The 15,499-nt window shown below is 45.0% G+C and overlaps 1 protein-coding gene across 2 annotated transcripts in view; it reads left to right on the forward strand.

Moving 5' to 3' along the window:
• MSRA (methionine sulfoxide reductase A) overlaps positions 1-15,422 on the forward strand; it is a 226,277-nt gene extending 210,855 nt beyond the window's left edge. For both annotated transcript variants that reach the window (XM_085574370.1, XM_031504479.3), the window contains one exon: positions 14,637-15,422. In XM_085574370.1, coding sequence (XP_085430496.1) covers positions 14,637-14,801 — 165 coding nt within the window. In that variant the 3' untranslated portion in view covers positions 14,802-15,422. The remainder of the gene's footprint in view (positions 1-14,636) is intronic.
• The last annotated feature ends 77 nt before the right edge of the window (positions 15,423-15,499 follow it).

The following is a 15,499-nucleotide window of genomic DNA, read 5'->3' on the forward strand; positions in this document are numbered from 1 at the left end:
TGTACTCTCTCTTAAACTGGATGGGTGTTTTCCCATCCAGAAATCAGGGTTGGGATTTCTTTTGGATCAGCATTTGATCCAGCTGAATGGTTGTTTTCACACCTGGAAATCAGGGTTGGGTTTTTTGGGGATCAGCATTTGATCCAGCTGAACTGTAAAGCACATCACAGAGCTTGGAGCCTCAAAAGCACTCTGGGAATCTCCCTTATTCCTCAAAACACTGCCTGTGTGCACGAGCCTCTGGATTTCACAGGCTGTGACAGTCCCACCAGTTCTCTGCTGCCATTTAAGAAATACAAATTTCTGGGGTCAAATAGGTTGGACAGACGATTTATAAAAAAATATTTATCCTACTCATAACAGGAGATTGTGACACAGGGTAGATCAGAAGATGGACAGAAGTAGTTGGGAAGACAAGAAATGGAAGATAAAATGAGAAAGCAGGAAAATAGAAAAATGGGAAGATATTTGGACCTGAAAGGGCTCCCAAATGTTGGTGCCCATTTCAAATATTCCCTCTGCAAGGCAAACCCATCCATTGAACCCCTGTTGCTGGTAGTGGGGACAGGAGCTCTTCATAGTCATGTTGTTCCTCTCCAAATGATTCTTAGATGTAGGGATGCGTGGTAAAGGGGAAGAGGAAGATTCCTTGCAGGATGGCTGATTTTTAGGACCAAAAGCCCTTTCACACCCAGGCATGGGCAGGTGCTGGTGTTGTCACCGGGTGAGTGGCTGTGTCACACAGGCTGTGCAGGACAGGGCAGCCACGGGACACAAAGCATTGCTTGCTGAAGAGAACGGGGAACAGTCCATGCTTGGGAGGTTGGGAAGGAGCAAACTGAATGACCTCATTCCTTCCATGGATGCACAGATGCCATAAGTGGGGATTAAGAGCAGCAGATTTGAGACCATCCGTGGTGTCAGGCACTGTGGGAGAGGCCATGCTGACTTGTGAACTTGGATCTGTTGCTTGGACGAGGGTGGGAAATCCTTTCATGTGTTTTTTCTGCCCACTCCAAGTTCTCTGGGTGGTGGCAACCCCGTGGCTCCCCCTGGAGAAAGGACAGCATGGCAGGGCTGGCAGCTGCTGGCGCCTTGATCACAGCGAGCGCCTGGACCGAGCACCCTCGTTCCTTCCAAAATCTCTCCAAAATCCCTCCCGGGACCCCCATGGGGATGGACACAAGGAGGCAGCCAAAGGGAAGCAGTTGTTCTCCAAAGGAAGGAGTCGAGGGGTGTTGCCAATGCTGGGATTCCTCAGAGCAACACGTCCTGGGGCAGCTGCTGTGCCAGGAGAGGCACCGAGCCATGCGCGGCTCCTCCAAATGCTCCGTTGGCTTCAAGGAAAGAAAGAGGCAGGGGACAAGGCACAGACCCAGTGGAGGTGGGGAGGTGTTTTGGGGGCCCCATGTCTTCTTTTACTTGCTGTAACAGCCTAGAAATGAACAATTTGGAGGTTTCATAACGCTCGTAATTAGGACAAACTTAAAAAGGACCACTTGGCATCCTCGGTGGTGGAAGCCATGTGCTACCTGCAGCAGGCCAAGTCCAAAATGAAACCGATTTTTCTCTCTTACCTACATTCTGCATTCAGGCAGCTGCTCCTAACAGGTGCTCACTCTCTTCCTAGCAGATGGTGACAAAAAATGGGTTTGTTGGCAGGTTCTGCCACGGTGCAGCCTTCTTATCACACATATTGATGTGTATACAAACACACACATGTTATCAGGTGTTGGGTTCAAAAGGAATTCTCCTTCTGAGAGAAGGTCACTCACGTGGGGGGCTTAGCCAGGATGGTCTGTGCCTGTCTCTTTTGTTCCCTAGGTCTAAAGGCATTTGGGGACTTTGCTGCCACGTCAAAACCCCACAAATACTGGCCATTAGTTCCGATGTCCTGGTGTATCTGAAGGTGTTTTAGGAGGTACATGTGGTGTTAGGCTGTGTCCCTTCATATCTATCATAAATCCTTAATTGCCTAAAAATAGCAATTAATTCCAAAAGAGGCATGTTTTAGGTGGGGAATACCCTGATGCTTTTCTCCTTGCTCTTGGTTTTGGTAATATAATAGAAATGCAGAAATCAGAGTAGGATGTGTTGGAAGGGATCTTAAAGGTAATCTCATTTCAAGGATCTCTAAATAAAACAACCGGTTAAGAAGGTGCAGTGGAATAGAGACACAGCAATGCCTTTAAACAAAGTGCAGGGTTTTATGCTGGGAAATGCACCAGGGCTCTGAGTGCTGAAGTGTTTGAAGCTGCAGGGAAAGCATCCGGAGAGGATTTGTGCTGTATCCATCACCCAACGAGAGGCAGCTGTCAAACAAATCCCTCTGGTTCTTGACTCTGCTTCCACCTCCCAGATCCTGCCTGGTGAGGGCTGTGAATTTGTCAAAATGGTGCAAAGCAATGCCAGCTTTGGGGAACTGGGGAACTTTTTCTCCTTCTATTCCTTGTGCGGGGAGCACCAGGCAGAGCCATCCTCGCCCTGCTTTGCTGCTCATTTCAAAGGAGCATCCTGAGCCAAGAGAACCAGATGAGGGTGACATCTGGCCATGGAGCCTGTGCCAAGTCACTGCTGTTCTGTAGCTGGCAGGAAGATGATGTGCTGCAAATGCCAGGTTCTCTCTGAAATGTAAAGTGCATTCCCTGCATTTTCTTTGCTTCCTCTCCAGCCTCAATCAGCTCGGTATTTTGTTTTACTAATGGCCAAACTCAAATCTCGTTTCCAGGCGCAAAAATCCATCCCAGTGGTGGTGGGTGATTTATACAACGAGTGGAATTTGACCCTGATGTCCAAAAGGGTCTTATACTTTCTAAGCTTCCTGACAAATTAACTTGTTCACTGTAAGTCTCATTCAAATCTCACCCCCCTGTGGGGTGTGTTTGTGCTGAGGGTCACTGATCAAATATATCAAAATTGTTTATACCTAAATTCTTCCAGGAAGGAGCAGGCAAAGCTTGGGACAGGTGGAAAAGCTAAAGAAGCTCTGGAGATTTCCTTCACTGATACTTTTCTGGAAGCCTAAGATGCACCCCTTTAATAAAAACATCACTAGAGCTGACCAAGAAACTTGAGAAAGAAATCTGATGCTCCTAAAAGGTAGGGACAGTTAAAAGGAAGTTTTGGGGTTGGAATTAGGTGTGCTTTAAGATGCTTTCTGACCCAAACCATTCTGTGATTCTGTGACTGTAGGTGCCCTGTTACTCTCTGTTGTGCCCAGAAGGAGTAGGGATGGTGTGGGAAGGAACTGAATCTGTAGGATTTATCCTGTTTCCTTATGAAGCATTTTTATTTTCACCCTTGTTGCTGAATTCTCAGCACTTTTGGCAGCTGTGAAACAGTGCTGGGTTTGCAGCTGCTGTTCCATCCAAGTGCTTCTTTTCCTCCTCCTCTGGTAAAATGGTTTTGCTGCAACAATTTTCACAATTGTATAAGAAAGGGAATTGTATTAAATCATTGACAGGCTGGGAAGGCTGGGATTGTCCAGCCTGGTATAGAGAAGGATCCAGGGAGGTTTTAGACCCCCTTCCAGAGCCTAAAAGAGCTCAAGGGGAGCTGGAGAGGAACGTGGGATAAGGGCCTGGAGGGACAGGACAAGGGGGAAATCATTGCAATTTTATTTTTAGCTTAATCAAAAGTTACCCTCTATCATCATAGGAATAGCTGAAAGTGTGTTGAATCAAAATCAAGTTTTATCAGATTTGTCAAATAAGGAGGGACTTTTGCATTGAAAGATACATACTAACTAATAACTATATTGAACCCACCCAGTTGATCAAAGGGATGGAGCATCTCTCCTGTGAGGAAAGGCTGGGAAAATTGGAATTATTCAGCCTGGAGAAGAGAAGCTTTGGGGTGGCCTAATTATGGCTTCTCAGTATCTGAAGGGAGGCTAGAAAAAGGTGGAGAGGGACTTGGGATAAGGGATGGAGGAACAGGACACAGGGAATGGCTTCCCACTGCCAGAGAACAGGGATAGATGGGATATTGGGAAGGAATTGTTCCCTGTGAGGGTGGTGAGGCCCTGGCACAGGGTGCCCAGAGAAGCTGTGGCTGCCCCTGGATCCCTGGAAGTGTCCAAGGCCAGGTTGGATGGGGCTTGGATGAGCCTGGGATAGTGGGAGGTGTCCCTGCCCATGGCAGGGGTTGGAACTGGATGGGTTTAAAAGTCCCTTTCAACTCCAAACCATTCCATGATTCCATGATCCTATGGATCAAGTTCAAACCATTCCATAATTCCATGATCCTATGGATCAAGTTCAAACCATTCCATGATTCCATGATCCTCTGCATCAAGTTCAAACCATTCCATGATTCCATGATCCTATGGGTCAAGTTCAAACCATTCCATGATTCCATGATCCTATGGATCAAGTTCAAACCATTCCATGATTCCATGATCCTGTGGATCAAGTTCAATGCTGTGTAACTGCTCAACAGGAAATATCACTGTGATTGTCGAACTGAATCTGGGTATCTTTAGATTCTTACCAATTATCCTATGCACCCTCCTGGAAAACAATCAGTTAATTCATGAACCTATCAAGGCAGTATTCTTTATTGTCTGCCAGAAAAGAAATTGCTTGATATTATCCCAGTTCTTGAGAACAAAACCTATTTTCCCTGAAAAGATAAGGAACAGCTAATTCAGGTTTTGCAGAGCACGTGCTCCGTTATCGTTAGGAAGGAGCTTAACCAACCTGAAAGCAAATGCTAAATGATCCAGATCTTGGTCTTATTAAGCTTGTGTGTGTTTTTCCTACAACTTAAAAGCCTGAGGATCAGGGTAAATGAGATTTTCTGGAAGGCAAGGCTTTCAAGTTTACCTCCCTCTCTTTTGAAAGCACGGAGGCGATGCCTCTGTTTACGCGGAGCTCCAACGGAGCGAGTGCATCCCTGCTGCAGCGTTCCATGGAACATCCTTTGTTTATTCACACTGTGCCACTTTTAAACTTCAGATGTAAACAACAAAGACTTCTTTGTATTTCACACTATCTCATACTCACTACCTTCTGAAGTCCAAAGCCAAAACACTGTGGAATTTTACCCTCCTCACACTTTCTCCTGCTTGTTGGATGGGTTCTTCCAGCCTTTTCTATTTATAGTGGCTGGAAAACGACTTATCTTCTGATTAAAACACACTCTGTTCATTTTCTCTTGACTTTTCAGTCCTTGGAATGGGCAAAAAATTGTTTTGCCTGGTAGCCATTTCAAATATAATTTTAGTTGTAATTATGCATATATTTGATAACAGAAACAATTTGTCATCCTGAAGGATCCAAATTGCTTTAAAGTATTCAGCCTCTCTCTGATCTGCTACTTGGGTTAAAAATATAGCAAATATTCCACTGAAATCAGCTGGACAGAAAGGTCAAAATGACCTAGGCTGGAAATGCAGCAGCTGCCTGACAACACACGTTGAGGGGGGCAGAAGAATTTGGGTTCTGTTTTAACCCAGAGTGGAATTTTTGGTTGGAAATTTCACAGAGCTGCAGCTGCACTGATCCTTGAGATCCATCCAGCACTGGGATGTGACCCTTGTTTTATATCCACAGGGGAAGGACCTTGATTTTCTGTTTCATTTGATGTGCAGTGTTGTGATGCTTAGATCAGTCTCATGCTGGATCCATCTCCTCTCTGATGATGTTTGGAGACGGCAGCCTTGGGGGAATTTAAGATGTTTGGAGAAGGTGTCTCTGGGGGTGGGGGGAAAGGACAATACCCAAAAACCAGAAAAACATGGTGTTGATTTTTCCCTTTCCCAGGACTGTCCTTTATCATCCCTTCCCCTTATGCTGCATTAGAGCATGAGCAATATCTGATGGGCCATATATAAGAGGTGGCCTTGGCAGTGCTGAGGATGGTTGGACTTCATGGTCTTAGAGGGCTTTTCCAGCCAAAAAGATTCTGTGATTTTATGATTCTTTTTTGCTGGAACATTAAATAATAGTTTTGCTGTAAATTGTTGGGAGTAATAGGCCCATGGAGGATCCTTCTGAGATATTTCCTTATGTAAGAAACCACCAATACAGACTGAAAATAAAGGTGACAGCATCGAGTTTAGCAGGTGAGGCTCATGCTGAGTGTTCAGGGTGAGTTTTTCACCTCTCCAGAGAGTGGTCAGCAAAATACAAACCACCTCCCAGCTTTTTGTGGAGGTGAAATGGTTTAAGGTTATAAACCAATGGTCATGGGAGGCTGAAGAGAAAATCCCAGTGTGTTTTTAGAGGCAAAATAGGCACAACAAATTCCAGTGCAAGGATATTTAAGGTATTCCAATATAGCAAATTTTATTATTTTAGCGGTACATATTTGTGCATGGTCTCTCATCTGGAAGTCTTTACCTCCAATCACAACAGAAACATTTTTTGTTTTTTTCAGGATGAGTTTACATAAAGATAAATTGTTTCTCTGGAAAACTCATATGTGTTCCTGAGAAACTGTCATGCTTATACATCATGGAAGAAATACTTGATGGAAATCCAGTGAGAAAAATAAAATGATGGCAGTGTAACAGCAGAGCTGACCTGAGCCCTCTGGGTTTGATATGGCAAATGAATGCTTTTACTTCTTCATTGCTGCTCCCCTGCATAAAAAATAATTGCAGAGCCTTACATTCATTGCCAAGGGCACACACCCAAGGGAGCCCCAAAGCTGCTCTGCACTTGGAACCAAATGTGATCCAGAGATAACTGAGCTAATGGAGGTGGGAAAGTCTTGTCAACACGGTATTTACATGTGGAGGGTTTTATTCTGTCCACAGGCAGCTGGGGCTTAGAGTATTTTTGGACCTGAGTCGGCTTCTCAGAGTCATCCAGGGCCAAACCACTTGTGGTCTCCAGAGTGGAAGGTTCTTCTCTGAGCTTTGTTGCTGTGCGTGGGGGTCATTTCCCCCATCCCAGCTTGGCCCTGGCCATTGTTATTTTGGGAGTATGAGAGTAATGGATGAGTGATTAGGGGAGGAGACTCTGCTGTCTCCAGCCACGGAGGAGATTTGAGCTTTAGATCACTGGAAGTCAGGATGGGGCATGAGTTTTCTTAGGCATCATCAATTATCCATGCAGGATGTGGAGTAAGAGGCTGTTTGGCTGCGTTCAAATTGGCCAGACAAACAGAATTTCCATCTCTCTCAAAGGCTCCTTCAACACCTAATTAGCTCCCAGATGCTGCTGGAGGAAGATGTCTTTTATCTTTGCTAATGTTATCTCCCTCTACCTCCTAAATGCCCGCCCGTGCCATTCCCCACTTTCATGTCTCTTCCCTCAGGAGAAAACAGGATGGGTGTTCAGGAAGCTCCATGCCGAAGGTCAAGCTTGTAAAGACTCTGGGTCAAGCTGATCCTGTTAAGCCAGGCAGTATCTGGAGCAAAAAAGCTTTGAATCCAGAATTAGATGGATATGATGGAGAGCAGGATACAACTTCCTTCCTATGCACGTTCACAGGATCAGCATGCAACAGGAAAAAATAGAATTGCAGATTTTATTTCACCGTAAGTTGCATTTAAGGCAATTTAGAACAAATTCAAAGCTCCTCTTTCCCCATTGTGGGAGAAGGTACCATGAAATCTGTCTGGATAAATGTGATATTTCAGCTGGCAGAGCTCACTGTTGTGGGCAGCACTCAGGTTTTACACTCGGAGGTAAAATAGGAAGAAATATCAGCCTAACTGCACTCCTGGTCCTCCCTAGACCCTCTGAGCAAAACCATTTGGGGCTGTGTTAATACCAGGTTATCATCCAACTGTGATTTACCTTGGCAGGACTGATGGATATCCAAGCCCAGCAATTCCGTCCCCTCTGGCACAGAGGAGTGACCAGACAACCTGCTCCAAGCTAATTGGTTAAGAGTGAAATATTTCATAGAGAGCAGATTTTAAAGAGAGGCAACACACTTTATATACACACCCAGCTTTCCCTAAGGCTCCTGGAGATGTGTCTCCAGCCAGGATCAGTTTTCTCCATTCCAGTGCCATGTAACATTGTGTGGAATATTTGTCAACAAGGAAAAGCTTGGATAAAGTCAGTGTTGCAATTTATGGATGAAAATCAGGATTCTCCAGCTTCGATTTTTGTACCATCTTATTTTCCTATCCTATTTCCTCTTATCTGTTTTTCCTCTGTATAGCATTAGAAGAATACATTCCTAGGAAACATTCCAGCAGGTTCCTGCAGCAGCACTTCTCCTCTTTCACCAGGGAATGGGAAATCCCTATAGGATGTGTCCTGGGCTGCATCTAAAGCTGTGTGATCAGCAGGTCAAGGCAGCTGATTCCACTCTGGTGTGCCCCACCTGGAGCTCTGTCTCCAAGTCTGGGAATCCCAACATGAGAAGCTCCTGGAGAGAATCCAGAGGAGGCCAATGAGCTCTTCAAAGGGTTGGAGCCCCTCTGCTCTGGAGCCAGGCTGGGAGAGCTGGGGGTGTTCACCTGGAGAGGAGAAGGATCCAAGGAAAACTCAGAGCCCCTTCCAGTGCCTAAAGGAGCTCCAGGAGAGCTGGAGAGGGACTTGGGGCAAGGGATGGAGGGACAGGACAAGGGGAATGGCTGCCCACTGCCAGAGAGCAGGGAAAGATGGGATATTGGGAGGGAATTCTTGGCTGTGAGGGTGATGAGCCTCTGGCAGAGGTTGCCCAGAGAAGCTGTGGCTGCCCCTGGATCCGTGGAAGTGTCCAAGGCCAGGCTGGACAGGGTTTGGATGAACCTGGGATTGTGGAAGGTATCCTGCCCATGGCAGGGAATGGTCTTTAAGGTCTCTCTCAACCCAAACCATTCCATGATTCTATGCCATTTTTCTTTAGATTTAATCCCACAGCAGCTGCTTTTCTCTCCCAGCATAGAGTCTGTGGATTTCATAATTTCTGCCCTTAGATCCATGTGCCTATTCTGTGAAAGATGAGGAATTAATATCCCCATGATTCCATCATTCCCAGTCTTGATCTTGCCCAATTTGCCAGAGGCACTCTGCAAAGAGAGTTCTGAGATCAGACAGTTTCCCTGCAAAGATATTAATAATACTCAGGCATTACACAGCTCTCCAAGCCCTGTGTGAGCATTAGTAATTATGCAGCACTCCACAGCCCTGTGAAAAGGATTTGCTAATCAATTCCAGCACCACCTATCAAATGCATCAATACCATGGAATCCACTGGGCAGAGGCAGCTGGAAACAGGGGAATGTGGATATCTGGTCCCAGTCCATGTGGTAACTGGGGCTGGACTTCAGCACTCACCAGCCACTGCTCCTACATTTCCCTTGGCAAGGTCCTTCTTCCTGTCATAAGCACATGATTTCCAAAAGCAGATCACCTACAGGCTGGGAATGAAGATTTTACCAGATAATCAGGATTTCAACCCATTCCAGCGCTTGTAGAGGTTGCTGGCATCAATCAGTTTGGAAAAGCCAACATCAGTAAGTGACATAGAGGAGACTGGACCCAGTGTGACAAACTGAGCTGTTCCAGCCAGCTGAAGGCAGCACAAAGGAAACCATTTCAGATCATATATCATCAATGACACAGCAGAGTGGGTTGAACTGCCTGGAAGGAGAGGGAAGGGAAGGAGAAAATAAATGAAGGAGAAAATAAAACATTGGTAATTGCTCATTCCTCTGGACAAAAGTTTGTTCCTCTGGCTCGAACGAGCCTGTAGGGCTGGATTTCTGCTCCCAAACTGCCAGCAACTAATCCACAAACCTGGCAAAGTCAGTTAAGTTGTTCTCCAGTTAAAAATATCACAGGGATCAAGTGTCTAGGATGCCCACAGCCTCCCATCCTCGACAGTTCACAGAACTAATCCCTGCAGTTCTTCTCCATAGTGCAGCTCCTTTAATTCTTAGAACTTTTGGAAAAAGAGATGAAATTCAGGATTGCTGCTGCTAGTGTGAAATTTTGTGTAGACACTGCAATGAAGGGAGGGCCCAGCAGATTTTATTTGGTGGGATTGCTGTTAGAGTTTGACATCAGGAGTGATGGTACAGAAGCTGTCACACATGTCAGGATGCTCTGTGGTGTTTCCAACATTGGTGATTTTTCACAGAGGTTTTGGAAATGCAGCAGCTTCGTGCAACTCACTGGGACATGAGACAAAGTGGATGGATGTTGGTATAAGCTGGTTTATAAAGTGTCTATTAAATCAAACACAGGATGATGCCATTTTTATTAAAAGCCACAAAATGCTTGAAGCCAATTAATACTCCCCTGCTTTACTAATGCCTCTGCTTGTAAAATTAAATGGTTTCATTTAGCAAAACCAATTTTAAAGCCTTTTTGTCAAATTTATAATGACTTTAGCACGAGGAGACTCATGTTTTGCACACATAATACAGGTTTTTTTTGAAGAGAGAGGGTACATAGCGAGGTGCCATGTGTGGAATAAGACTAAAGTTGCCCTTCTGAGTGAAGAACTGGCTACAAAGAGAAAATAAAAAGTACAAATAATTGTGCAGTTTCTGCAGTGAGGAGAGATTAACCTGTCTTGGGAAGCTGTGCAGTTCAATATCCTCACAAAAGGGCTGAAAAAAGGCAATGGTGATGCACCAAAACCCGCTGAGGGTTTGGAGTTATTCCAGGTGAACCAAAGCTACAGAAAAGTTGCAGAAGAATCTGACAATACCACAGAAAATAGCTGCTGAAATTCCATGTCAGTAAAAGTCAAGTGTGGGCACAATGAGAGGGTTTAAATTAGCCCGGGAAAGAGGTTCTGGCGTCACTGCAGATGGTGCTTTGGAAACATCTGCTCCCTGCTCAGCAGAGGTCAGGAAGGCAAGTGGAATGCAAAGAGTTGCTGGGAAAAGGGAATGAAAGAGGTACTGTAAGTACAGGGCTGAATAAATCCATGGGGCTCTTGAGCAAAATGGAATTCCAGTCAACCTCGGTGACTGCAGTGGGGAAGGAGAGCTGGAGAGATGCAGGAAAGGGTGAGGAGGCTGTCCTGGGTTATGGATTGGGAGTGAAAGGCTCTGGATCTGTTTGAAAACAGGAATGGGCAGGATTAAGGTGTAAAATCCAGATTTCTGCAGAGATAGGGGAGAAGGAATTGTATTAGGAGGCACCAGGATGATCAGAGGGATGGAGCATCTCTGCTGTGAGGAAAAGCTGAGAGAACTGGGGTTGTTCAGCCTGGGGAAGTGAAGGATTTGGGGTGACTTTTGGGCCTTCCAGGGCCTGAAGGAGCCTACAGGAAATGTGGAGAGGGACTATTTACAACAGCCTGGAGTGACAGAACATGGGGGAATGGCTTCAGACTGAAAGAAAGTTTGTTTGTTTGGATTGGATGTTAGGAAGAAATTCTTCCCTGTGAGAGTGGTGAGGCCCTGGCACAGGTTACCCAGAGAAGCTGTGGCTGCCCCTGGATCCCTGGAAGTGTCCAAGGCCAGGTTGGATGGGGCTTGGATCAACCTGGGATAGTGGAAGATGTCCCTGAAAATGGCAGGAGTTGGAACTGGATGAGTTTTAAGGTCCCTTCCAACCCCAAACCATTTAGGATTCTGATATCCAGTGTTTTGTGACAGAGGATGTGATGATAAATCTGGTCATGAGTGGTCTGGCAGAAGTTTAAAGCAAACAACAGGAAATAAACTTTCACAGTCTGCAAAAAATTAGGAAAATCATCAAACATGTCTTTTACAAGCTGAAAGTACAGGTTGGCTGAAAAACTTGTAGTGCTGATGTTCCCAGCACTGACTTTGACACCTCCATGATCATGGAGATCTTTTCCAGCCTTAATGAATCTGTGATTCCCTGTTCCTGCTCCAGTGTCCCAAGATAGCTGTGTCCCCTCTGCAGCTGGGTGAGATTTGGGTTCTGGTTTGGTTTTTCCCCTCCCTGGTGGAATCTGACAGGATTTTTGGGCTGGATTATAAGCAGTTAAAGGGTCTCTTGTGATGTTGCATTGACTTGGCAGTGCTGGGTTAAAAATTGGAGTCGATGATCTTTCAGGGCTTTGATCTCTCCTATGACAAAAGTCACAGAAATCCTCTGAAGGAATAAATTCTCTTTGAATTGCAGTGCAATATTGGAGGGGGAAATCACCCAATGGTTCCTTAAAAATTTCCTGCACTGAGTTAAGAATCCCAAGGGTTAATTGCAGCTTGATAATGAGAGCTCTCATTGGATGGTGCAGGAATTTTGAGAGGGACAGGACTAAAAATTCTTCTAGAACAGGATTACCATCAAATTATAACAGCCTCAGTGGCAGAAAATCAATCCAGAGTGGGCTGATTTACACCTGCCAGAGCCAGCACATTCTGAATTTACCCAACTCTCCCAGTGATGTTTTTATCCTCACATCAACACTGTCAGTGTGAGGAAAATAATTTTCCCCTTAAAATCCAAACAACCAAGGTGGGATTTGGCAGAGTGTCAGAGCCTGGGGTTCCCACTGACAACAGGACCGAAGTGCAATATAAGGCCTCGAGTTCTGCTTTATTCAGGTTTTAATGGGCTGGGAAGGGATAAATGATGTTTATGCCCTCTTGTGGTGCCACATCGAATGGAATGGATTCCCTCACTGACAAAACGAAGCCAATGATGGAATAGTCCCACTTCAAAAATCTGTAACAAACACTGTAGAAAACACAGTGGAAAAATCTCTCCCCCTCCAGCAGCATCCTCATGACTCAGAAAAGGGGGAGAGGCCAATTTTGACTGCATTTGCAGCAGCAGGTAAATGAGTAATGCCCACTATGGCAGAGTTTGTGCCATCTTTCAGCAGTGAAGATCATTCCAAAGAATTTTCTCTGTGCTGGGAAGGTTAGAAAGTGAAACAGTGCTTTGTAAAAGGAGCTGTGTTGACACCTCTTTGTGTTTGGTGCTGTTGATGTGTTGTAGTATAAACCTTCAGATATTTTATTTCCCTTATTCACATGTCTGACAGGCGAACAACCTGATTTCCTTTTTCCCAGAGATGGGAAAAAGCAGGTTGTTGATTTTACATGGGGAGGCCAGGTTCCTGTGAAATGGAGCTTGTGATCCCAATTCCTTGTGTGGGAACACAAGGAATCAATGAGTCAACACCTTCCTAAGCTGTGCTGATAAATCCGGTGCAGGGTTGGGAACTCAGGACTCTCCAGACTGGTCAACCATGGGTTTTGTTTCCATCTCATCACTTCATTCCTGACTGAAGACTGGACACAGCAGAATGTGTCCTTTGGACAGTGAAATTGTGGGAGTAAATCAGAGTGGTGCTCACCAAAGCCCAGCAGCTGCTGTCAGGCTGTGGGCAGGGCTTGGCTGTGCTGGGGCAGGATCTGGGAAACCCCAGTGTGGGAAATTTCAAAAGTTTTTGTCCCAAATAATCACCTGTTGTTTAAGTGAAGTATTTCCTTTGGATGTCATCCCTGCCTCTCCCCAGGTATGTAGGAGATAAAAGAGGAAGGGAATAATTTCCTTTCCACTTCAGGATGAGTAAACCCGCAATACTGGGTTTAAATGAAAGTACTGGGTTTAACTGGGCTAGGCTTAAGAGGCACTCTTTAACAGGATGAAAAATATTGGAATGAGGATCTAAATTTCTAAAGATCTTCCATAACCAATGTTTTTTGGGATCAAGGCTGCTATCTTTCAGTTTATCATAATGAAAGAGGGTGGACTAGATGCTGATGACAGAGTCACAGTTTTGTGATTCCATGTGATTATTTCCCTTTATTTATATTTTATATATTTAATAGTATGATGAGGTAACAAATATTTTTCTGTGAACCCTAAATACTGACCCTTCAATCAATTCTATCTACGTCTGGTATTTATAACTACACTTTGCAACAGGACTCTGACATTTATTAAAGCACTTACTAGGTTTTAGCACGGACTTCAGAGCACAAGTTATGTCGACACTGAGAAGAGAGTTGGCTCCAAAATGTTGGTGTTTACCAGTTTCCTTGGGAAAGGACAATGTAGTAGGGAAAATGTCACAGCAATTCATCTTAAAAAGAAATTCCCTCTGTCAGAAACCTCTCAGGAGTTTCAAATTCAGTTAGGGGATATCAGAAAGCAATTAAAGTCTAATTTAAAATCCCCACCCACATTCTGTCTTCTCTTCCTGCCAAGTGGTTATTGCTCCTGATCCACGTATTGGCAAATCTTTCCAAAATGAGCCATAATTTGCCTTAAAACTTTCTGGTCAAAGTGGAACTTTTCTTTTTGAAGAATGAGTTTGTAGTATCTCTGCAGAAAAAAAAAAAAAAAAAAAAAAGCCCAAATGCTCTGATTTCCCAAGGACAACCTTGAAGTTGAAATTTCACCCAGAAATTCTTCTTGGACAAGGACATTGGGGGTGGATTTTGAAGCTGAGGTGCTTTCCAGGGGAGGTTTCTGGACACTGCAGCTTCCCGGGGTGGATCCCAGTGTGCTCTCCCTTTGTTTTCCTCTTTCATTGATGGCTCCGCATCACTGCCTGGGTTAATAAAGAGAATAAAAGTGTGGCCGTGGCAGATTAAACAAATGAGCCATTAAAAGGGGATGGTTCCCTCCCTCTCTGTGCCCACAACGCCTCCTAGCAAAACACCACGAGAGCAGGGATGAAAAGCTTTCAGGGATGAGCTGGGAATGTGAGCACTGAGAGAGCCTGTGGCTGCTCCAGGGAGGAATCCCAATGTCATTCACAGCAAACCACTAATGGCTTCCCATGGTCTTTCCTGACAGGTGTTGACGGAGGAAGGCTTTGGGCCCATCACCACAGAGATCCGGGAGGCTCCTGAATTTTATTACGCCGAGGAATATCACCAGCAGTACCTCAGCAAGAACCCCGGCGGGTACTGCGGCCTGGGAGGGACGGGGGTTTCCTGCCCCATGGGCCTCAGGAAATAGCCTCTGCTTGCTCCACCACCTCCTCTTCATCACAGGGAAGAAAAGACCAGGAACCCCGGTGGATGTTCCCACAGCTTCCGTGGATAAAGATTTGGGGACCTGCTGGGGAGGCTTTCCATAATCATAAGTTTTCTGTTTGTTGACATCCAATGCCAAAGTAGAGGCAGGAATTGCTCCCATCGCAGCTTCTTGCTCTGTGCAGCTCCCGGGGTTTCCTTGTCATCTAGAAAGGTGGAAAGAGACCCAAACTTCTGAAGTTTGGCTCGAAATGCTGTTAAAAGGGTGAATTAGGAGGTGGTTGCACCCACAGCTGCTTTGCATTTCCAATGCCTTTGAGCTTTTTGATTTTCTTGGGTTAATTAATTTCCTAGTGTTCCCAGAGCTTTGACTTCTGGAGATGTGGTTGGGTTCCTTACCTGTCACAATGCTGGAATTTGATGTCTTTGGGAATAATGAATAGAGCAGATCAGTGATTCTCCCACCACAACTTCACTTTCACAGCATTTAGTACCACCTGTAGTGCCTATTTTCTGAAATTATTGCAGCCAGAAAAAATAAAATTGCAATGTGATGCTTCTTTTTGACAGTTCCAAGAAGTGAATAAACACAAAAATAAGTCTATTTTGTTTCCTGCTCTGCAATAAATGACAGAACAAGAAAAGAACAATGTTCTCTGTGATGTGTTCCAAGTAGATATC

The sequence above is a fragment of the Lonchura striata genome, chromosome 3 (genome assembly GCF_050655825.1).
Source record: "Lonchura striata isolate lonStrDom1 chromosome 3, ASM5065582v1, whole genome shotgun sequence".
NCBI classification, from domain to species: Eukaryota; Metazoa; Chordata; class Aves; order Passeriformes; family Estrildidae; genus Lonchura; species Lonchura striata.